The sequence below is a fragment of the Myiozetetes cayanensis genome, unplaced genomic scaffold, assembly GCF_022539395.1.
Source record: "Myiozetetes cayanensis isolate MyiCay16 unplaced genomic scaffold, myiCay2020 scf3, whole genome shotgun sequence".
NCBI classification, from domain to species: domain Eukaryota; kingdom Metazoa; phylum Chordata; class Aves; order Passeriformes; family Tyrannidae; genus Myiozetetes; species Myiozetetes cayanensis.
Genome location: NW_026087521.1, coordinates 72,850,445 through 72,875,222, shown reverse-complemented (window position 1 = coordinate 72,875,222; position 24,778 = coordinate 72,850,445). Strand labels below are relative to the sequence as shown.

Here is a 24,778-nt window from a genome sequence, read left to right as displayed (position 1 = left end):
CTCCACTGGGAAAAGCGCGGGGGGGTGGTGGTGGGGGGGGTGATACACGCCAAGAGGCGCCAGGAATCCCTCGGGCTGTCGGTTCTGATTTTCATTAGAGGTGAGTGGGGGTTTGCAGCTGCGCGCAATCCCTTTACCGAGCAAATCCACGCGTGGGGGGCCGCTCCGTAATCCCCAGGCGCGGCGGGGGCGAGGGCTGGGGAAGCGGGAGGGAGACCCGGGGGGGGTGAAGGGCGAGCTCAGCCCCCCCCCACCAAATCCTCCCCGGGCACAGGTACCCGCCGCGCCCGCCTCCCCGCATCCCCGGAGCGCTCCCCGCGCCGCCAAACCTGCGGGCATCCCCTCGGCACCTGCGGGCATCCCACGGCCGGGACCCGCTCCCAGAGCGCATCCGCGCCCCGACGCGCATCCCTTTTGGCGGGGCGGGGCGGGGCGGGGCGTGGTGGGATGGGATGGGGTGGGATGGGATGCGCGGCATCCCGGTCGTCCCCGGGGGATGCTGGCGCTGCCTGCGCGGGGGAGCGGAGCAGGAGGGATCCTCTTTGACGTCAAGCGCCCATAATATAATGATCGCTCGTTCATATCCGGGTCCCCGGGCGGCTCCCCCGGGCCGCGCTCGGCCGCGCTCGGCCGCGCAGTGAGGGGAGGCGGGTCGGGCAGGGCAGGGCAAGGCAGGGCAGGGCAGGGCAGGGCAGGGCAGGGCAGGGCAGGGCAGGGCAGCGCGGCCGCCCGGAGGTGCCCGGCGGCGGCGGCGGCGGCGGGGCCGGCGAGCGCAGCATGCCCGCCGCCTCAGACGCGCCTGCCTCCCGCCGCTGCCGCTGCTGGCGCTGCCGCTGCTGCCCATGGAGATCGCGCTGGTGACTCTGGAGAACGGCGGCACCACGGCCATCGCGGGCGGCGAGGATGCCGCGGCCGCCGGCGGCCGGGCGCGCTGGCGGGGCAACTTGCTGCACATCGCGGGCTCGCCGCAGCTGAGCGACGGCAAGGAGGGAGCCCCGCCGCCAGCGCCGCCGCCGATGCCTCCGCCGCCGGGGGACGAGGAGCCCGAGCGGCCCCCGCCGGGGGACGAGGAGCCCGAGCGGCCCCCGCCGGGTCCCCGCGGGGGCGGCCCCGAGGAGCGGCCGGCGGACAGACGAGCCCCCCCGCACCGCCACGGCCGCCGCCCCGCGCCCCGCGCCCCGGCACGGACGTGGGACCCTCGGAGGAAGGGGGACACCGCCGGGGCATGGCCATGGCGGCGGCGGGGGACGAGGAGGACGAGGCGGCGGCGGCGGCCGCGGTGAACCCGGGCTCCATGCACCACCAGCGGGTGCTGATCAACATCTCCGGGCTGCGCTTCGAGACCCAGCTGGGCACCCTCAACCAGTTCCCCGACACGCTGCTGGGGGACCCGGACAAGCGCATCCGCTACTTCGACCCGCTCCGCAACGAGTACTTCTTCGACCGCAACCGGCCCAGCTTCGACGGCATCCTCTACTTCTACCAGTCCGGGGGAAAGCTCCGCCGGCCCGTCAATGTCTCCATCGACGTCTTCGCCGACGAGATCCGCTTCTACCAGCTGGGCGAGGAGGCCATGGAGCGCTTCCGGGAGGACGAGGGCTTCATCAAAGAGGAGGAGAAGCCCCTGCCCCGCAATGAGTTCCAGCGCCAGGTCTGGCTCATCTTTGAATACCCCGAGAGCTCCAGCTCAGCCCGTGCCATCGCCATTGTCTCCGTGCTGGTCATCCTCATCTCCATCATCACCTTCTGCCTGGAGACCCTGCCCGAGTTCAGGGACGAGAGGGAGCTGCCTGTGCCCCTGCCCCCACAGGGTGGAGGTTTGAATGGCACCGCCGGGGACTCCCCGGCCATGCAGCCCCCCAGCAGCCTGGCTGACCCCTTCTTCATCATCGAGACCACCTGCGTGATCTGGTTCACCTTTGAGCTCCTCGTGCGCTTCTTCGCCTGCCCCAGCAAGCCCGAGTTCTCCCGCAACATCATGAACATCATCGACATCGTGGCCATCATCCCCTACTTCATCACCCTGGGCACCGAGCTGGCCCACGAGCAGCAGCAGCCCGGGGCTGGCAGCAGCAATGGGGGAGGGGGCCAGCAGCAAGCCATGTCCCTGGCCATCCTCAGAGTCATCCGCCTGGTCAGAGTCTTCAGGATCTTCAAGCTCTCCAGGCACTCCAAGGGGCTGCAGATCCTGGGACAGACTTTGAAAGCCAGCATGAGGGAGCTGGGCCTCCTCATCTTCTTCCTCTTCATCGGGGTGATCCTCTTCTCCAGCGCTGTCTACTTTGCTGAGGCCGATGACCCCGAGTCTCATTTCTCCAGCATCCCTGATGCTTTCTGGTGGGCAGTGGTGACCATGACCACCGTGGGCTACGGGGACATGAGACCTGTCACTGTGGGGGGCAAGATTGTGGGCTCCTTGTGTGCCATTGCAGGTGTGCTCACCATCGCCCTCCCCGTCCCTGTCATCGTGTCCAACTTCAACTACTTCTACCACCGGGAGACCGATCACGAGGAGCAGTCCATCCTCAAGGACGAACACAGCAGTGCTCAGGGCAGCACAGCCGGGGCAGATGCGAAGAGAAGAGCCAGTACAAACTCTCTGAGTAAATCTGTTGTGCACTTGGAAAACAGCGAGGAGTTCAACAACGGCACCAGCTCCATAGAAAAAGCCACCATCAAAGCGAAAAGCAATGTAGATCTCAGAAAATCCCTCTACGCTCTCTGCCTGGACACCAACAGGGAAACAGACCTGTAAGGAGAGGAGAGGGTTAGAGTTCAGAGATGCAGAAGGATTTTCTGGTGTCAGAAACTTGCTACTATAATTATTCTTTCAGTACCAGTTAGTTTTTTAAGTCAGGCTGTATTTTATAAATTGATCACTGTCCTGAGCAGTCCTCCAGGAGTACATGTTTTTATGTTCCTTTTTCCATGACACAAAGGGTCACCTATTTTTAAAATAGACTAAGAATAAGCTACGCTCCATGATGCAGGAGCTGGTAAATTATGACAGTGAAAAATCTAATTTGTAGCAACTTATTTTAGCAAATGGTGGTTGGTTTTAAATGGGTAATTTGTAACCAATTCAGTTGCTCCAAGTTTAGTATTAAAGAGTTGGGGGGGATGTGTGTGTGGAGAATGAATGGACTGGGGGGGGAGGGAGGTTGAGGGCTTTTGTACTGTAGTTTCAAATTCAAATAATTCCAATATATTTTATATCTGTATGAGTGTATTTATGGTTGAGAGGGGATTTCTTATTCCTGTGAAATATGACATCATTAAAGCACTAGGAACATTAGCAGATCAGCACTTTCAGAGTTTTCCACTTGTGATCAGTACAGATCTGGTTATCCTGTATGTGAAGTGAATTTGGTGCTTTGAACCCTAGAGCAGAACACTTCTGTCGTCATTGATATGTTAGTTTCTTGTGAGCCTTAAATTATTAAATATTGTAGATATACTTCTTTATAAATAATTTTATTAATTACCTTCCTGTTTCAGAATTTCTAAATAATCCAGTCATGTGCTTACTGTCCCCACTCTGAAAAGTATGTGCAGCTTTTTTTTTTTTTTTGTAGTTTTACAGGTTTATACCTTTGTTACATTTTTGAGACTGAAAGTATCTTTTCTGTCTGCTGTTACTGGTTTCGATCCAAGTGCACAACAGATCAAAAGCATGAGGGAGTGGACAGACATGACAAGAAAGTAGAATATCAGTGCAATATCTGCAAAACTGTTTTTGTTGTACGCTCCAGATCACCTTGGCACGTGTATCGGTCACCTCTATGTACCCACACACCGTCTGTGTACACAGTTCACTGGTTTTAGTTATCACAGACTGGGAATGGAATGGATGGCACCTGAGGAGTCTAACACGGCGTGCCGGGCTGCTTCAATAACCATTGCGTGGCTTTTATCTCAGACTGGGATGGAAAGCGTCATCTTTCATCAGAACACATCCTCCTTTGCTCTCTATTTCCAAACAAAACCTTCTCAGCGCTGTGGATTTTACAGTTCAGACGATGCTGAAGGGCGAGTGACACGTTCATTGTCTCCATCAGCGTGGTACAGTTTGCTGGTGAAGACTGACACAGAGCTGTGTTACCTTTTCTCTTGCGAAGGACACCTCTGTTTCCCCCTCAGACTCCTGTTTTATTGCTGAAGGATGTTCCATGCCTCTCCCACACACAGTGGCACAGCAAGACTAGAAGACAGAGGAGGCTTGGTTGTCAACTCTGCAGGTTTGTTTTCTGGCAAATTTTTCTCATCATAAGTAAGCAAATCTCGGTGGGGATTATAATTTATGCAAGTACCTCAGATATATGTTCTGCCATAAATTTGAATCAGCTTTGCAGAGCAGCGCTCTGACATTCTCTCAGCCAGACACAAATGCTGCTTCCCTGCCCCCTTACTGTGCCCCCTGATGATAATGCCCAAATGCATCACGTTTTTTCCCTTCCTATTCAGTGAAATAAGTGCCAAGCAAGTCGTATTTTTCGTGAACACAGAGCTCAGCCCTAACCCCTGGGGTGAGGGGAAGGTCGTTGAAACTGGTAATAGGGAACAGCATCTTTCACGTTGATTTTAGGTGTAGGTTTCTTGTTTGTTTGTTTATTTAGGTGGGAAGCGATGCCATAATATGCTGAGAAGCTGCAACAAGACTGACAGGCAGAGTGCCCCGTGCAGCTGCACTCCACAGGCAGAGCTCCTGTTTGCTTTGGTGGGAGTTTTTGCAGCAAGGGGAAGTGCAGAATCAGCCCTTTGGGGAGGCTGAATCTAAGATGAAACAAAGAAGTGCTGTAATTCCCTGTTGCACATGCTGAGATCTAGATCACTGATGGACTTAAAGCTTTTTGCTCGGACAGGTAGTTTGATTTGCTTTCAGTGATCGAATCCATCTGACTCACCTGAAGAAGTACCAAGCAATTCAGTGAGGTTTTTAGGATAAAATGTTGGGTTTGTCTTTCTCTAATAACTCGCCCCACCTTCCTGACCAGTTCTGCCATCCAGAGTTTGGTCTTCCAATTGCATATTGTGTTTAATTGGACTGTCAGCTGCTCAGAGCAGGGGCAAGTTGTCCGTACAGTCCCTTGTTTAACAGTGGACCCCTGCATATGGATATCAGTGATCTGGATTGCATCACTGTAGTTATTGCAGTTAGTGGAGTAACACTAAGCTGCTGTAGGTGAGAACAGATCAGGGATGTGGGGAGCGGGATGAGCTGATCTCAAAAGCCCATTGGTAATCTGAAGGGAAGGCCTTGTCTTCCTCCCTCCTTTTCAGTTTTCCCCTTCCCACTGTGTGCCCTTTTGTTGCTCACCCTGGACTGGTTCTGTCCCTGTGGAAGTGCAAGCGCTGCCTTCTCTTCCAGGAGCTGCTTGAGCTCACTCACCAGGCAGAAAATCCAATGCAGCACCAACAAAGTAGATCTTTTCCTGTAAAATTAGTGAGTTGGAAAGCGAGTGCCAGAGCCAGTGCGAGGAAGGGATGGGGAAGGTCAGTGGTGTCGAATCATTCCTCAACCTTCAGTTTGAATATGCTGTGTTTTTCCTTAACAATGCAACAGAACCTTCCAATAGAAAAAAACCCCAATTATTCTCAAAACATGGTTGAAAATATTTTTTATTTTTGCTTGTTTTTCTAAAGGGCTGCCAAGCACAGTTTAGGCAAACTCGGCTTTGACACCTTCTTTACAAATAATGCATAATTTCTATTGGCTTATAAGGCAGTAAAGGCTTTGCTTTCTAGTGAGAGAGATTGCTGCCAAACACGGAGTCATATGGCCAGAAACACGGTCAGAGCAGCAAGGCACTGAGCATGGGCTCAGCTTTAAGCACATAGTGCTCAGCGGGGGTTTTTGGTGGACTGAGCTTTGAGATGGTGAGTTTTGAGATCAGGAGTTGGACTTGGATGATCCTCTGTGGGTCCCTTCCAGCCCAGGGTATTATTCTGTGGGTTTTGTGAGTGTAATTCCACTTTCCATTGGCGAGAACCTGCTTTTGCTGTCGTGGATTTCAGGATCAAGAAGCTTCACTGGGCTCAGCAGGCAGCTTGTGTCCTTGCTTGGGATACAGAGCAGTGCAGAAGCCACTAAATGATGCAAATTTCTGCCAGAAAAGAATATGAGAGTAAGAGAGAACTGGGGAAATACGAAACAGGAAGAAAGTTTTGGCTACATGTGCCAATTCTAGGCCCATTACAAGAAGGAAATCTGTCCTAACTGTTATTGATTTTATCTTAGCTGGCCTGGAATGAATAGCAAGCTGAATAAAACCTCTTTGCCATATCAAAAGCATCAAGGTAGAGTTTAATGAATAGCAAATCATTGAAAACAGTTTTTTGGTAAAGTCCTTTGACTAGGAGCTACAACACAGAAGATTTCTCACCCCAGAGGGGCCTACATGCCATAGTTATTAATGGCTTGTCACTTTGTGTGGGGCAGTAGGTACTAAGATGGATTCTTCCATGCTGGGGATGCTGAGGTGAATGTTCATTTGGGTCAGCAGTGATGCAGGTTTGGTTTGCTTAGCCTGGCCCCAAGGGGAGCTTGCATTTCCCTTCCACTTTTCCATCATTCTAAAAAAAAAAGATAAAGCAGTAACTAACAGTTATGTAATACCATTCACCTCCTAGTGCTTTGTGAACAATAGGACAGTGGTCTGTATACAAACAGGGTGAAGAAAAGGCTGTGGAAGGGAAGGCAGAGCCTTTCAAAGGGGGAGAGAGGCACAAATGGGAATGGGCTTGGCTGGACTGGGACATCTAAAATGCAGATCTGAGGGAAGAGAGAGATTCACCCCGTGGTCTCTTGCCTGGCTCTCAGTGGCTCTGCAGGCAAAGGCACTTCCAGTCTCGTGGGGGATACATGTGCACACAAAAGGTCTTACTCTTCTGAAATGCATCACAGGATCATTTAGATTGGAAAAGAACTTCCAAATCATCGAGTCCACCCTGCCACTGATCCCCCACCTTGTCCCCCAGCCCAGAGCACCGAGTGCCACGTCCAGTCATTCCTTGGACACCTCCAGGGATGGGGACACCACCACCTCCCTGGGCAGCCCCTGACAATGCTTTACAATGCTTTACAATAATAGAGCCTGTGAACAACCAAAGTTGTTGTTCCAAAATCATTCTGACAAGGCTTATGCCTTCAGCACCACTAAATATTTTTTTTTTAAGAATGTGCCATTTAGTGTGTTTGTAGCTGGTTGGTTTTGGGGTTTTTCTTTTCAGTTTCTTGTTGTGTGCATTAACTGCTCCCCAGGTCTCCTTGTCTGATTGTTAAAGTTCTGTTACTCATGCCTAAATTTGGGACCTTGGGGTGCTGATACTCTTCAGTGAGTATCATGCTCTCTGACATAACTGTGGTAGTTTAATGGAGGAATAAACACAGAAATTCTCCACTAACTACCTGTGGGTCCATTGGCCAGAACATCCCCCATTTTTGTGTGATGAAACATTGTGAAAGATAGATGTGGGTCTTGTGCCATTAAAATCACATGAAATAAAAAGCTCTATGTTAATTGGAATAGGAAAAAAAGTAAAGCTTGTAATGATATGAGTAAAAAATTCATTGGAATTAGAAGCTGCAAAGAGAAATATCAGCTTGTTTTAAGACAAAGAACTGCATTCAGACACAGTTGGTTTATGTATTGCAGTGCTTTCTTACTTGTTTAATGCAGTAACGTAGTGTCCTTATTTGGACTCCAGCTTCCTTTGTTTTCAGAGAATTTCTCCTTAGTCCGACTTGGTGTGACATGAAAATGAGGTTACCCTTTCCAGTGGAACAATGTTGCTTTGAATTTTCAGGAAATTCACCTGGTCTCCAGAAATGACCTGATCTAATAGTAAAATTAATAACCTTCCTAGCTGGCAACAAAATGTTTTCATTAGAGCATGGGCTTCCCAGCACACATAATCTATATGATTACTGCAGAATGACTAATTTTTCCAGATAGTATGCAGAATTTTCCAGGTAGTATGCAGTAATCTGCAAAATTCTCTCATGCCTTCGTAATTCACTTTCAGCAGGGGGATGTTTCCAAATAAATCAGCGCAGGTTTTACTGCTTGACTGACAGGCAGGAGACAGAAAAGGAAGATATATCTTATTTCTGTGTTTCAACTACGGTGTGCCATGGAGAGTGTCATTTACAATCTTGAGGTAAAATTCCTTCCTTTCAATGGTTGCACTCCAATGGTGGTGTCCCACCTTTCCCCCCCAGAAAATCTCACAGATCCACACCAGGGTTTTCCTTGTTCCCTTCAGAGTTAGTAGGGATTGGTTGAATTGTACCATATTTCATTTCCTCAAGTTCAACACATGTAAAACCTCTTCTTCTTCTTCCAGCTCCTCTCCTTCCTCCCTGTTTGTAACCAGATTAAGGAGGTGAAAAATTACATGAATTATGAAAGCAGTGTAGCCTTATAATTTTTTTCCCCGTCTTGTTTAAAATTGATTTGAAAATCTGCGGGGGCGTAATTGAGGGAAGGCTTTACCGTGAATTCACAGAGCAAATTGGTATGGGTTTTGTAGCTCAGAAAACACTATAATTTTCAAGGCAGTGCTGCATAAGAGGTTTATTTAAAGGAAGGTTAATGTGAAAATACGCGTTATTTTATTATGCAAGGGAATGATGCAAAGGAACAGTCAGTCTGGAAGGTGACAAGGATCATTCTGGGAAGGAATACCCTCCAGCTAAAGCTTAGCCATTGAAGGAGACAATGTTCCTGAAGCCAAATAAGAAGCAAAGGCAAGAGCAGGAGTCTATAGCTGAGACATCAGGGCATTTGCCTAAGTAAGGAAAGGGGGCTCAAAGAGTTGTTTCTGGATTTCAGCCACTGGGTAAAATACCTGCAGGGTGTCCCTCAGGGCCGTGTTTTGGAAGTCTGCTCAGTGGTTTGAAGGAAAGGACACACACAGGTATCCCATCCTCGGGAGAGTGTGCTGAAGTGTGGATCCAAGGCAGGCACTGGCATCTTCCTGCAGAGCTGGGGGAGTCAGTCCCAGCAAAGGGCAACATTCCTGCCAGATTCCCACTGCCCACTTGATCTCCATCTGAGTGATGCTGACAGCTGACACTGGCAGCAGAGCAGAGGCTGAGAAGTGTAGGACTTTGGAGCACGAGAGAGAAATCTCTCTGGGAGGCTTGGAAACACTGTGTATTTCCAAATGGAATTTGCACTGCCTCTTGCTAGTGGAAAAACGGGGTAGGTTCTGTTCTTAATAAGGAAGCTGGATATTCCACTGAGGAGGAGATACAAATTCTCATAGACATCCTGACTGCATCTATATTAGAAAACGAAATGTGCCCAAGGACCATTGCCTGGCACCGAGGCCAGCTGGCAGCAGCAGCCTGTGCTCGTGCTGTTGGAGGCTCCCCCTGAAACAAGGTGTTCGGCACACAGCCTAGTGGGCTCCCTTCCTGGCCTCTGCTGATTCCCACATCGTGCCTAGGAAGTATTTTGGGAGAGCAGTTCTTGGGTACAGACTTAACAGCATGACCAGGAGCCTTTAGCTGGGTAGCTGGTTGTGATTAATTGCTTGGGAACATTCCCTCAAACTGTTTAGGTGGCAGGTGCAGACACAGCCCTGCTTTGAGGCCAAGCAGCATCTTCCCCTCAGGCAATCTCTTGGGAGTACCCTGAAAGCTCTGCACGTTCCCCCTTTTGGTACATTCTTACCTGAAACAAGAACCAGTCTCTGTTCACTGAGCACAGTTATTTCTGCTGGAATCTGTTCTCATCTAACTCTGCTTCCACCTGTGCTCATCTGTATTCAACTTTGACTAAAAGTCACTACATGCAAACCCCCGACTTTTCTAACTGCACACAGAGGAGCACAAGTGAGAGTGGGATGCTGGTTTCTTGGGGTTTTGACTGATTTTCCTGTTTGCACAGCCCTAGTGTAGGGCGTGCCTTGTGTTTCACTCACTGGCATCTTGTAATTCTGCTTGGAATCACAACTGAGGCCCTGGTGGCCGAGCACATTCGCTGGTCTTGCTTATCCATCGGGCAGCACCATAAAAAAAGAAAGGCAAAAAAACCCCCAAACAAACAAACAAAAACCCCAAAACCAAACAAAACAAAACAACAAACAAAAGGAACCAAACAAAGGCAAAACAAAACAAGAAGGGTTAGGCACACACTGCATGCCTGTGTCAGTTCATGGTCAGCCTCACCTAAAGGATCTCCTGCAGATGTTTGCCTGGCCTGTCTGACGCGGGCAAGGCCCTTCTGTCCTGGTCCAGGGTGCTTCCACTGTGGACTAAGTTTACTCACCTTTGCATGTGTGCTAAAAGGGTAATTTGGTCCCAAACTAATTGCAAGCTGATAATGGCCAGTCTTCGCGAGCGAAGATCCGGGGAAGGTCTTTCCACCTTCCAGCCTGCGCATTGGATTTTTTAGGTGAGACACAGTGTGCGCGGAACTGAGCCCACCCTTTAATCCTAAGGTTCATCTGCCGGGGCCAAGCGAGCTTGGACGGTGGCAGTGAGGTCCTTAGGACGTAGGTGGGTTGCCTTTAAGGGCTAACGAGCCCCACCTGCCCGGGAGTGGCCCTGACCGGGAATCGAACCCGGGTCTCGGCGGTGACAGCGCGGTGCCTTTACCACTAGACCACCAGGGGCTCCAAGCTGATAGGCAAACAACAAAAGGAAAAAATAAATATGTACTTTTGAGCATAGCTTCCACATGGCTTTGACTTCTCCAAACGCTTTGAGGGAGCCTCAGAAAAATGGATGTGCAAGGACTGGTATGAAAGCATCACTAAGCTTCCCTTACAAAATCCTGGGATTTTGGATGTAATACTGGAAGCAAAAATATTACAGGCATGTGTAGCTGTGTTCTAGTGCTGTGGAAACCATGGACCACCCAGCATGGGCAGGACCACCACTAGAATTCTTCTGTGGCTTCAAAGTGACTCTGTGTCCCAGCAGCTGCTCTGCTGGGGTCCCCAGGGACTGGATCATGAGTTACATTCAGCCAGACTGAGAAGAAAGAGCACATGTCTAGAAGAAAACTTCCACTTAAAATCTTTTCTGGCTCTGTAATCCATGGATCTTGACAGCTCTAACTACTTAATTTAAGATGTTAATGCTGTCTACCACACCAGCAAGTGGGTGAGAAATAAGACCCTCTGAAGGAACCACTAAGGACAGGTGAACCTATCAATGGTCTTCCCTTTTTTAGGGTTCTTGGAGGGAGGAAAATTCAATCCTCATCAAAGCCAGTAAGGGGGAGGGGGTGGGTTTTCTATTAATTTCTCAGAGAGAGAGAAATCATAAAATCATTTTTGCAGCATTCATGGACAGTGGAATATAAATTTAAAATATTTCAGAAGCACATGCTGCTCTCTTTTCGCTCTGTAGTTACAGATTAGTCCATTCCAGGAATCCTGCTCAGATAGACTCAAGGTCTGCAGTCACATCCTTTGTTTTCCTTGACTCCTGACAGACCAAATTAACTGGAATGCTGGTGGCATGTGGTGTGAGGACAGTGTGGAGACAATATTGCTTGTTGCCTGAACTCAGTTTGCAAAATGGCCTCAGGGCATGTCCTGTCTACACAAGTCTCTCAGACAAAGCAGGTGATGCTGGGGAGGTGTGTGGAGGGTCTGAATTTGGAAGAGAAGATGATATGAGGTATGAGGCTGATGACTGGAACAAAATGCTCAAGCCAAAACGCTTTGTCCCTGGGGAAGCTCTCCCACAGTCAGATGCAGTGCTGTTTAGCTGTCTGGATTAAATTCCAGGGCTGCACGTGGCTCTTGAGGTCCTGCCTGGGACTTTTTTTTTTTTTTTTTTTTTTTGCCTGCTGTTGGGTAACAAACCCAAACATACAGGAATGAGAACCTCCCATACTGTCCACTTCTCATCCCTGTGAAACCCTTGTCTGATTTTCTAATGGAATTGTCATGGGTGTAAAATCACTCTGTAAAATTTCCTCCTCTTGTTTGCGTAGAGCCCGGAGGCAGAACCCAATGTAACATACTTTGAATTTGTTTTCCTTTTTAGAAGGGGCTTGTGTTTTGGATATTTTTTTTTTTTTCCTGGGCTAATGTACATCTGATGTCAGGCTTCCCAGATGAGAATGGTTGGGCTGGTGCTGACATTTTTAGAAATATGTGCGAATGGAAAAATATCCCGGGAGTGCTGCCAGTGGCTGATTTTGTAAAGTTTTAGTCTCTGCTGAATAGGAACCATGAGCCAGGTACCTGCACTGAAAAGAAGCCTTACTCATAGAGTGCCTTACCCAGGTGTGTGCCCTGCATGCATTCTCTTTTTTAAGGAAAGGGCAGGAATGAATTTCGGCTGGCTGTGACTCATCCTACTCCCCTCTCTGACCAGAGGACAAAAAGCCCATCAGCATCTTTCCCAAAGGGAAAAAAGATCTTTCCCAGGAGCAGCGACAGGGAAAGGTTCCTGGACAAAAAAAAAAGGGTTTTCCAAGGTTTAACTGTGAGGGTAACAGAGTGGTTGAGGCAAACCTGGCTGATCTGTGGCCATTCCTGGCAGCGCGGTGCTGACACGGCGGGACAGGAGCAGAGCTGAGCTGATGTGCAGCGAATCAGACCTGCAGCCTTCCATCTCCCCAGTGAGACGCTGCAGCTTGGGGGATGAGTGCAGCTGATTAACGATGCTGTGAATGTCAGTAATTTGTATAGGTTTGTGCAGCACTGAGTGCCTCGTCAGAGCACATCTCGTTAGCAGCTGGGGGGCTCACGGGGGTTAGGGCAGAGCAGGACGTGCTCTGAGGGTGCAATATCATATCCAGGTTTGCAGCCAGCTCCCGCTGCGTGGCTGGCTCCGTTGGGTTTGGATCTCAGTAGGAACCCAGAGCCAGGAGCTGGTGCTTTTCACTGAGGCAAAGCAGTTGTCAGAGCGCGGCAGGGCCTCGCAGCTCCGGCCGGGCAGAAGCTGCTGAGCTGCCCTGTGGTCACTGGTGGCTCTCCTTGTGCTCTGGTGGGATGCCATCCTGAGGCATGGCAGGGTGCTCTTCTGCTTTGCAGCATCCTTCTCCCTCCCGTCCCTCTCTCTGCCGCAGCTCTCTGCCTTGCCCTCCGGTGTTGGCGAGGCTGAGTTCGGGGATGTGGCTGTGCCCCGTGCCCCACACACCAGCCCACGTGCTGTGGAGCACACCCTCTGGCCCTGGCAGCACTCCCAGGGCTGGCTCGTGTCGTGGATGACTCCCCCACGCAGGGACACTGAGGCTCAGCGGTGCCTCTAGGTGGGACGGCTCTCTCAGCCAAATTTGGCAATGGGACACCGGCCTTGAAGAAGACCTTTTCTTTTCACAGCTTTTGGAAAGGCAGCTGACTGCCTAGGGGAGAAAAGACCGGAATTAAAACTACTTCTTTTAGGCCTTAGCTCTCCCAGACTGTTGTCTCCATCAAAAAAGGACAGGCATGATGAATAATAGACTCTTCTGAAGTGCTGCAAACACTGATCAGATGGGATTTACAGAATAACCAGCAAGAAGCAGAGTTGTGCTTTAAAATAAGGCAAACACTGGCTTGCATCTTGAGGCAGAGGTGCTTCCTTCCTTCCTCCCTCCCTTCCTCCCTTTTCAGTACATATTCCAGACACTGTTCTTGGAGGGGCAGGAGTAGAGGGTAGAGCTTACAAGAAGGATGGATCTCTACTATTGGGCTTTAAGTAGGTTGGGTTTAAGTCTCTGCCTGGGAGACCTGCACAGCAGCAGCTCCTCCACCTCCTGAAGCTGAGTAATAGCTCATTCTATTTGAATGGTTCAAAGCTGCACCAGGAGAGGTTTAGAGTGGACATTAGGGCACAATTCTTTACCAAGAGGCTGGTCAGACACTGGCACAAGCTTCCAGAGAGTCCCAAACCTGTCAGTGTTTAAGAGGCATGTGGACTATATGCTTTTAATCACCTGCTTCAGCAGTGAGCCCAGAAGTGCTCAGGCAGTTGGCCTGGATGATCATTGTGTGTCCTTTCCAACTGAAAATATTCTATTTTCTATATTTCCATTCTATTTTCTAAAGCTCTGAATCACCCAGGAGAGAGGGCAGATGTACTTGATTGGTTCACATTGGTTCACAGGATTAGAAGGCATTTGATCTGCTGCCATTGTTAAGAGAGACACCAAAATTTTGTCATTGGTGTGGTGATGGATTTTTGTGAAATCTGTTCAAAAACGGTGGTGAAATCTGTTAAAAGGCAGTGAAGAAATCTGTTCAAAAACTGGTGATGCTCACCTGACCAAACACTAGCAATACTTTTCACTTCAAACCATGCAAAACATACAGTATTTTTAACAGACCAGTGGTGAACAGGAAGAGCCCCATATTTGAAATCCGATTTTGAAATTAATCTTGTGATGCCGTGAAGTCTGACTCATGATTGTTGAAAACTCAGGCTGTGCTACTCTGTAAAAAGCAGCCTTAGTTTGAAAGAAATGCTGTAGAAGGGCTGCAAAAGAGGGGCAGAGGCCCAAACATCCTCACCTTGAAGCCAGTCAGGACTTCCAGGGTCTAGAAGAACCTTCACTGAAAGCCTTATGCATGATTTGTTTTCCCTTTATATTCTTTTACCACTGCAAAATAAACATAACAGTCTGCTGCAAAACAAGTAAAACATAATCTGCCATTTTTCTCCTGGCCATTTTGAAATAGCCTGCCCAAATAGCCAAAGAATGGCATGCAGGCAGTTTGTGAAATCATTTTGCATGAAGGGATTTCAAAAAGCTTCCCCAAAAGCTACCTACAAGTTATTAACTCACATTTGGGAACCATCTGCCTAGTGGCTTTTTAAAAATAATGCTATAAGCACACAGGCTAAAAGCAAGGAATATTTTACAAAAGCATATTTTCCAGAAAAAAAAAAAAAAAGAAAAAAGAAAACAGAAAGAAAGGAAAGGCAAATCCCCAAACAATTGAGGGAAAGACCAGATACTGGAGATTCTGAAGCTTTAAGCTCCACTCTGGGGAGACCCTTCCTGCAGAGCTGCCCCAGCTCTGGGATCCCAGCACAGCAAGGACAGGGAGCTGTGGGAGAGAGTCCAGAGGAGACACCGAGATGATCAGAGGATGGAGCAGCTCTGCTGGGAGGAAAGGCTGGGAGAGCTGGGATTGTTCAGCTGGAGAAGAGAAGCTTTGGGGTGACCTCATTGTGGCCTTCCAGGACCTGAAGGGAGCCCACAAGGAAGATGGAGAGAGACTATTTCCAAGGGCCTGGAGTGACAGGACATGGGGAATGGCTTCAAACTGACAGAGAGCAGGGTTAGATTAGATTAGGAAGAAATAATTAGGAAGAAATCCTTCCCTGTGAGAGTGGTGTAGCCCTGGCACAGGTTGCCCAGAAAAGCTGTGGCTGCCCCATCCCTGGCAGTGTCCCAGGCCAGGTTGGATGGGGCTCTGAGCAACCTGGGCTGGTGGAAGGTGTGGCTGGAACGAGATGATTTTTAAGGTCCCTTCCAGCCCAATCCATTCTGTGATTCTGTTGCTGGAACTTGGACTAGAGAGATTCCCACTCCGCCCTTTCTCAATTCAAAGGTTGTTTGGACTCTGAAGACCTGTTCCACTCTAGAATTAAATGGAAATTTTGCAGCTGGCTTCAGCAGACAGAGGATCAAACAGCACTGCTGCCGTTTGCAGTAAACTTTCCCAGTGCTGGCTGGATTGAGCAGCTCTTGGTCTGAGCCATGTTCTGAACTAGCAACAAAAATCTCTCTGGGAAGGGATGGGAATGAGGCAATTATTATTAACTACCAGCCTGGAGCCTAAATTATGGTCCAGTTTGTTTCTGTGCTCTCTAGAAAGGCAACAGAGGGCATTACATAGGTTGGGGTGTCACTGTCAGTGGATGATGCCTCATCTGTGGAAAATGGAGCTGCAGGAGGTGGGAGGGATTGAAGGCAAATGGGACTTTTGGACTTACCTTAAGAAAACTTACCTGAGGGGTTACAAGTGATGAACTGATGCATAAAGACCTTGTGCAGCATCACAGCATGCCAGATTAGTACTAAGTATTTGCAAAGATAGCTGGAATAGCAATCTATTCCATGGGGTTTTTTTGTGTCTATGGTTTATAATTTGGATATTCCCTTAAGTATCCTGTCCCTTTGGAATCCAGCTAGGTTTTGCATGATTACCTGTTTCACTGAGTTCCATAACTTAATACTGTTCTTTTCCTGTTTATAATTTTTCTGCCTTTTATATCACTGTCACTGTCCCTGGCCTTTTTATCTTTGTGGTTTTTTTTTTCAGAGAACAAAAAGTCCCAGTTTATCTGATTTACCACGCTCTATATAGCATATATTTTGACTAGATTCTTCTTATTTGCATCCCTTGTAAGGCAAATAACCCAGTCTTTCCAACAACTTTCAGTATGACAGTTTATCAAGGCCCTTGATCATTCCCACATCTCCTGTAAGCCTTCTCTGTTTTGAGCTTGAGGACCTGAAGCTGGTTCCCAGCATGGGCTGATGCACTGATTAAAGATGACATGACATTTTCAGCTTCACTCTCTTCTCCACATTCACCCTGTCACCTTTGTAGCTTTGACTGCACCTGGCACGGGGGACACAAAGCCTGCACTTTGCAGGTAATGAGACTACACTGGTGATTTTTCACAGCGAGAAGCAGAGCATTGACCCGAAGTGGGGGCAGCCAGGCCTCTTGAATATTCACTGTGCTAAGTGTCAGGCTGATTCAGATTTAAATTTGGGATAGCTTCTTTCTAAACAGCATATCTATAAATACCCATAGGTGCTCAAGCCCTTTTTCAAAACATAGGCAGACATTTAGGTCGCTGTAACACACGTGAGGATTTTTTTCTCACAAATTAAGCAGCTGCAAGTTTTACTGGCCAGTTTGCTCTGTGTTGTTGGGTGGGCAGGCCCTGGCACAGGTTGCCCAGAGAAGCTGTGGCTGCCCCATCCCTGGCAGTGTCCAAGGCCAGGTTGGATGGGGCTCTGAGCAACCTGGGCTGGTGGAAGGTGTCCCTGCCCATGGCAGGGGGTTGGAACTGGATGATCTTTCAGGTCCTTTCCTTTAGGACTCCACTGGGCACTGACTGTGCCCATTACTCATTCTGAGTGCAGTGATCTTGTTTCTGAGATGTTCAGCTGTTGCAGTGAAGGTAAAACCGTGCACCTTGGTGGTGGGACTCGACTGAAACATCTTTTGCTCCCTTTCAATTTGTGAATGGCCTGGTTCTCTGTACAACCACCAGAGTTTTTAGCAAGACTGTCTTATCAAGCTGTCCTGTTAGTTCTGACAGCCTCCATGAGTCAGAGCAACACCTCCCACAGGCTCTTAACAGCACCTGTGGAAGTCACACACTGTCAGACTCAACACTGACTTGCCAGCCTCAATTTGCCTTTGCTGACAGGCAACCCTGACCTGACACCACGCTATGTTAAGGGAGTTGGTATTGTTTCAGTAAAACCTGTATTTTTCTGATGTGAAGGTGCTCCTGGTCCACCCTCCCAGTTCACAGGGGAAAAGTCTGCGCTCACAGAGCCTGTGTAGGGCAGGAAGGGAGGGAAGAAGATGCCTCGTGATTGCTCTCATAGCGCTGAAAGTGTCAGGGCTGATCTGATTAGCCTGAATGCAGGGAGATGAAAGAGCTAATCCAGGCCCTGGCAGTCAGAGGGTGCAGTTTAGGTAGTTGCCAAGTGCTGGTCTTAAAAACAATAGTCAGAGTCCTGAGGCAGTGGAAGACACTTGGCGTTGTGTCCCTGACTTCACGGGGGTCAGAACTGAGCTCAGTGCTCGGTTTAGACATTTTAGCCAGCACAGTTCAAGGGGAGGATACTGAACTCTGTCAGAAACTTAAAAATGAACCCAGGTAGCACAGCATTAGGTAAAAGTTTCTTAGAAAAGTTTGTCAGACTTTTCAAGTGTCAATACTGGATTTCAGACTTATATTTGCTGAATCACTTTTTTTGATAAAACCCCTTAACAAGCAAGTCTGGTCTCCATCTGGTGCTGATCTTACTTAAAACACAGTGAGACTGGCAACTAATTAATTCATGGGCAGAAGAAGTGTAAAAGTTGCATAAATCAGTTAATACTAGAAAGTACAAAACTTGTTATGTCTTGAAAAAGCAAACTGTGAACCTTTCATCTTAGGACAGAAATTATTTGTAAGGTGGAGAAATATCTGACACACAGAAATTTCAAGTAGTGATTGTTTGGGTTTTGCATTTGCAAAGATTCCTTTCCTATTAATTCTTGCTCCAAATATAGTACCAGTCTTAAAGCTGGTGACACTTCATGTTCAAGGCACAATTCTTACTCTCGAATGATGCAGTTTTATTTTTAAGGCTTTAATCTTGCATCAGTAATTTTAAATGCTTTCCAGTGATGCACTGAGCGAGGAACTGACATCCTTCTCTGTTGTTTTCGGTGCCAGATGGTATTTATATCCAACGGTAGACACTCATTTGCCATGAAGATGCAGTTCCAAGCAATGCAGTGTGGAGATGTTACATGATTTGATCAATGGAAAATGTGGTGATTATATATATTATATTATATTATTCAGTTTACCTTCTTGGTCCCAACCTATTCTTCTGAATCACTAATAGAAAATTATACTGAATTTTTTTTTTTTTTTTTTTTTAGAATCCATATTAAAAATCTTGTTTAAAATGATGGGATTGACACACACCAGCAGTTGTAGAGCTTCAGGGACCAACCTCCTGTGAATGGAAAGCTGCTCTTTACAAGTGGTTTCCTGACTGTTCTGAGCAACTGCTTTCACAGGATCACTAAATTTTCAGGGTTGGAAAGGACCTCTGGAGATGATTGAGTCCAATCTCCCTGCCAAGGCAGGGCCACCTGGAGCAGGTGACACAGGAACGTGCGCAGGTGGGTTTGGAATGTCTCCAGAGAGAGAGAGAGACCCCATGCCCTCCCTGGGCAGCTGTTCCAGTGCTCTACCACCTTCAGTGAAAAGAAGTTCTTATGTTGAGGTGGAAATTCTTGTGTGTTAGTTCATGGTCACTGCTCCTCATCCTGTCCCTGGGCATCACTGAACAGAGGGCACCATCCCCTTGGCACCTTCCTCAGAGACACTGTATGTCTTTTCCTGACTTTTTATGCCTCTCAGGTGATAAGACAGAGCTGAAAAGTAAAATATTCTAAGAGTTCCACTTAATTTTTACAGCCCACTTAGAACAGCTGCAGACCCAGACAGGTTCGGGACAAGAGGCTGCAGCTCAGGGCAAACATCACTCCAAGGGACTGCTGATGGTTAGACAGCAAAAACTTGTTTAACTCAGTAGTACCAAGGAGCCTGTGTGTTGAACAGAAAGCTCACAGCAGGACGCTGCTGCATTAACAAGATTTTCTCTGGCTGCTCCAATTCCCTATAGCTTTTTTTTTTTTTTCCTAATTTTTTTTTTTCTGTGGTAATCGTCTTTCGAACTGCAGCAGCGTTTGTTGTCCTGAGGTGCTGACTCCAGTGGAAGAGATTTTAGTGGAAGCTTCTACTTTAGTTTGCAGAGGCTTCGTTTCAGGTCACTAATCACATCCTGCCCAGGCTCTCCTCGGGCCCTTGCATTGATCATCCTCCAGCTGGGGGGACTGTCTGAGAGGAAGGACACAGCTGCTGTGCTGAGGGCACATTTCTGGATCGAGGGTGGACTGAGGGAAGCTTCTGCCCTTTGGATTCAGGGAAGACCTGACATTTGAATGTGGCAGGGATGTACAAGCCTTGGGCCTTCCTTCCCTGTCATGCACATCTGCCCCCCTGCAGGCAGCCAGTTATGTTGGGAAGGGACAGGAGGAGAGGGCAGAGGATGTGACGGGTGACTTGAGCTGGTGTCAGAGAGACAAAGTGTCTCTGCTGGATTGGGCTTTTCCACCGACAAAAGACTCGTGGAGTGCCCTGAGTCACCATCAGAAATCCACGCTGAAGGACTCGAGGTGAGGTGACAGGGTGGGAAGTCTGCCCCAAGGCAAGTCTGAAGAACAAAACCTTCATGGGAATAAAACAGGCTTTATGTTTTCCAGTGTCACCTGTAGAGCCAGGTTTGACAGAGCAGCAAAGCGGGAGCCCAGTGGATCTGAAAGCTTGTGGTGAAGGGCTGGTTGGCATCCTTTGGTACGTTTTCTTGTGAAAGCTGGAATGGCACAGTGGAGCATGACTGATCCTTCTGCTAAACTTGCTCCAACACCAAGCTGGCTCCCATCTGCTATCTCAGCAAAAAGGCAGGTTGCTTTGGCTGGATACACACTAAGGTCTTTGGAGAGCTCATTGCTTCACTATCTACATGAGAGGAATCTTGCTACTGAGTGGAACTCTCGTGCCTGAATTAGGATTTTAATCCCTTTTTCCCACATAAATGCCTTGTTTTGGCAAGGTGCAGATATTCTGTGGACAAGGCTTCTTTGAGGTTCATTTTTCAAAGTGTCAGGGCAAAAAAAGGAGAGAACGTGACTTTCTAGCCTGAGATTGACTAGTTATTTTCTGGTAGGAATATTTTTTGTGAAGGATGATATGGTGTCCGAATGCTGATTTGAAGTACTCCCCCTCTAGCCTAGGGAATATTTGCTTGTTTATATAAAGAGTGAACCTTCTGTGATCTTGGCTCGTGGCTGACTAGAAATAGCCCTCAGGAAGGTGGAGATGAAAGCTCAGATACACATAAAGGAGGGAATTGCAATTCTTGAGCAGGGGCTTCATCTGATCACCCTGATTTCTGGGATGTGGTAGAATTTAGGTCCATAACTAATGATGTTATCTCTGGATTTTAGCAGAAGCCAAACTTTAGGCACTTGGGAAACCGAGTCCATTAGGAAGCACGAGTGCAGGATTCTACATCAGCAGACTGAACTGGGATTTAGATGTTCTACATTTTGGATGGCAGTAGCTGTATGTGCAATTAGGAAGGATTTGAACATCTAATTCCTCCTGTGACTGGCCTTCCCAGCACACATCAAGGAACTGTGGCTTGGCCTCAGGAAGCACTCACGGAAGGTCTGTCTGGTGGGGCATCGGGGACCGTATCCCCGAGGTGATAAAGTTAACTGAGAAATGTGCAAGGACCAGCTCCTTCACAGATGTTGAGTTACGTTTCCCTGCCTCACAAGAACCCTTCATCACCTCACAGGATGAGTCCTGTAATTTTTTCTAAAGGCTTGTGCAGTGCCAGCTCTCCGTGCCGCGGTGGCTGGGACGTGTATCCAGCACCATCACTGAGGCTGTAGGGAGAACTGCAGCCCCCACAGCTGCTGAAGGCAGTTTGCTAAAGGCACTGCAGTATTCAGAGGAGTTCTGTGGTGAATCAGTAAGCCCTGTTGTGTCTGTCTGTTTTTCAGAGCGGCCTGGAGCCCTGGCAGTAGCGGTGTTCTCCAGATGGCTCTTCCACGGCATCGTCTTCCGCAGCACACCAGTGAGCCACGAGACTGAGACAGAGATTCCAGCGTGGGGAGGGTGTGAGTCATGAGATGGTGAGTGAAAGAAACAGCAGGATAAAAATAACAGAGCGCAGTATGATGCAGAATATTAATCTCTTACCCTGTGTTATCCTAGCTTGTATTACACACACTCCTATGTTATACCGTGGATGCTCTGCTGCTCAAAACAGATCTCTCTCTGCTGCTCCGAAAGATTATGGCTCAGGATGCCAGATTGCAGGGCCTTCTAATACTTGTGCCTTTAAGTTGGCTGAAAATTCTTAATCAAGAAGTTCCTGCAGTAGAAAATACGTGATCAAAGAGTATCGAAATGCTACATTCATGTTTTTTATATTTTATATGAAAACAACGAAATTCTGTTAATTTAACATCAAGTGAAAAAAATTATTGATTCAAACTTTAATTTATATCTCTAATAAAGTCTCCTTCTTTTTCCAATTTTTTTTTCTCTCCTCCTTCCTTCAGGAGGAGAAAAGAAAGAAGAAATGTATTAAAATACCATGGAAAACTGCCATAAAATTTGATTTTGATTCTAGCTAACATGGATCAGTAGGGAAAAAAAAAAAGTAGGAAAAGTGGAATTGGTGACATCAAAAGAAAAGCCAAGTATTTTATTTTGAGACGTGGATCTCTATTCTTCTACTCAAATCTGCCACTGAGGTTCATTCTGAGATCACTCACAACAAACTCAGGAGCCCTTCTAGGGAGCTCTGGTTGTCAGCTCAGCCAGTGTGAGGGACATAACCCAGTCCCCTTGGCACCTCCTGCGATCACTGGAGCGAGGCAGTGATCTTCAGAGAGCTCCTGGGAGCTTAGAGAGCCTATTACTGTGTTATTTTTCAGCTCAGTCAGGAATCTGGGCATCATAAAGACGGCAGGAGCTTTTCCCTTAACTTCAAAGGGTGCCAGCTCTGGCACTGAGGCTTCGCTGCAGATTAACACATAGGGAGCTCTTTTGATGGAGACTGTGCCTTTTTTTAATTTCAGACTGGGGAGAAATGTTTATTTTATTTCATTTCACACAGATTCAGTTCAAAATCTTTTTTTTCCTTTTCTTTTTTCATTAAGTCACCTTCAGGCTTTGTCAAGACCGTGGAAAACTTTGCAAAGTTGGGGCAGGTGCAAAGAAAATGACAGGGCGACCTGGGACCAGAAGTGAGGTGGCTGTGTGGTTCCCACTCTGCAGGACTCAGACTGTGAATGCCCAATATTTGCAGGGCTCTGTCTCCCTCTCAGAGCTGCCTTAGGGAGTGAAGGATTTTCACACTTTGTTCTGAAAAAAAAAGACGCTGTTCAATCGTGATCAGTTTAAGGTGACTTGATGTAAGGCAGGTGTTTGGGTGTGCAGTTGGGCTCAGAATACTCCTTATTCCCTTTCAGACCCTGTTGAAACCAATTTCTTTGATCCCAATAAGTTTAAGCTACTTTGAAAAATCCCTTTTTTTCCTCCTCCTTTCTTTTCTATTTTGTCTTACGGAGGCTGCCTGGGAATAACTTTTCTGTTTTTAACTGCTGTTCTTAAGCAATCTTCTGTTATTTTTTACATTTATATTTCCATCTATTTAACTTATTCTTGTATACCAAGCCTTTTTATTTTCCAATACGTAAAGAAAGGAGCACTTAGTTTTGAAGTTCTACAAAAATGGAAGTCATTGTAATCATGATTTGCTGTCCTTGGAACACGCTTTATTTACTATTCAATAGCCACTGTTTTTATTAGGACATTGTTTGAACGTAACTTTAAGCCCAGTAAGGTTCCAGGACTAATCTCCTGGGAGAGGATATTTATGGTCCATATTTTCAGAGAGGGAGATTGGACGTAGAAAAAAAAAAAAAAAGGCTTAAGTATTTAGGCCTCACTTCAGCTCTGAGGTCAGGGGGGAAATCTGTGCCCTTGCAAGTAGCCATTTGGCCAGTTGAGGTGGTCGGTGCCCTGTGCAGATGCCCAGCTGGAAGGGGCAGTTGCATTTCCACGTGCTCATTCCGAGCACAAACGTGGGCCTCGGGTTGTGTGTGTGTTACTGCGGGGGAACTGACCTATTTTTTCTGGAGAGAAAAAAAAAAAATCTACCAGAAAAATCTAATTTGCAAGGACTGTAGGAGTGGAAACAATGCTCGTTTTTTGTGTTTTTTTCTCTAGGATATTTGGTTATGCAAACAAATTGATGAAGGAGAAATTTCCAGCAGGGAAAAAAACAAAAACAAAACTACTGATGGTCCTTGGTGTCATTCAAGTAATAGCAATGCTGTTGAAAAGGAAGGGAAATAAGGGTGCATCTTTCATAGAATCATAGAACTGTAGAATGCCCTGGGTTGGAAGGGAACCTTAAAGGTTATGTATTCCACTGTTCAGCTGTAATCCATAATTTTGTATCCAGTGTGGAGCTGAACGCTTTTCCCTTGGCATTTACTCCAGCTTTTTGCATGACAGTCTGGTTGCTTTCCTCCTGCAGATCCTGACCATTAGGAAGACACTGCTGCAGAGTCTGAGACCAAACCCACCTGTTCCTTGTTCTCAAGAAACCTTGGGTTACAAGTTGCAGACAGCTTTCCTTCTGGAGGAATAACTGTGATGTTCCCACCAAGCACACGCTCTCAGTGAGTTGGGTTTCCTCACTGGGACTGTTGAAACACTGCCCTGCTTGGAGGTTTCTCTTGTAGAGGAATTGTATCAGCTCCACAAAAGGAGTGATAGGAGTTAAAATGCTTTGCATTCGCTCCCAGGCACAAGACTTTATTATTTGAGATTCTGTTTGGAAATAAATGGGTTCTTGTCATAGGTTGGGCATCTTCTACCATGCTTCTTACATATCAGAATTTCTCATCATTCTGGAAGAAGATTCAAGTGTTTGTTCTCTTTTTTTTCTTGGCATTCATCTTTGTTTATTTATTTTGTATTCTTGAGATGTGCTTCATCTCTGGAGTTTGTATTTCTACTTTTAGCGTAAAAATGCTGTACATACAAGTCTAGAATGCATCTGAAGATTAGTCTGAGTTTTCATGTGACTTTGACTTGAACATTTTTCTGTTTCTGTTTATATTGCTATTTCAAATATGTGCATTACCTGTATTCTTTATGCCTTTTCCCCATCTATAACTCAATAAAATAATGCCCCCATTCTGCAGAACCGTATCACATGTGCGTAACAGTGACAACAGTTTTTGAATAATAATGACTGATAATTGTAAATGTGTTAATCTATATGTTTTTATCTATATTTGTCTCTCTATATAATCTCTATCTATCTGTCACAGCCTGAAATTTTTCTGATGTGGGATTTGAGATGAGTGAAATATTACCAGGGAGTGGTAAGCTCAGCTCTGAAATAATTCTTCTCAAGGTATTTGGGCTTGAAAAGTAGATTTTCCTGTTCCCTAAAGGTTTATGTTC

General features: G+C 47.3%; 1 protein-coding gene across 1 annotated transcript; it reads left to right on the top strand.

The window, feature by feature from the left end:
• Positions 1 to 842: 842 nt before the first annotated feature.
• Positions 843 to 24,520, top strand: LOC126644791 (potassium voltage-gated channel subfamily A member 5-like). The gene is given in 4 exon segments (XM_050324556.1): positions 843 to 1,143; positions 1,146 to 4,238; positions 21,289 to 21,420; positions 23,841 to 24,520. Coding segments are annotated over 2 exon segments (1,911 nt in total). The 3' UTR covers positions 2,756 to 4,238; positions 21,289 to 21,420; positions 23,841 to 24,520.
• Positions 24,521 to 24,778: the final 258 nt, after the last annotated feature.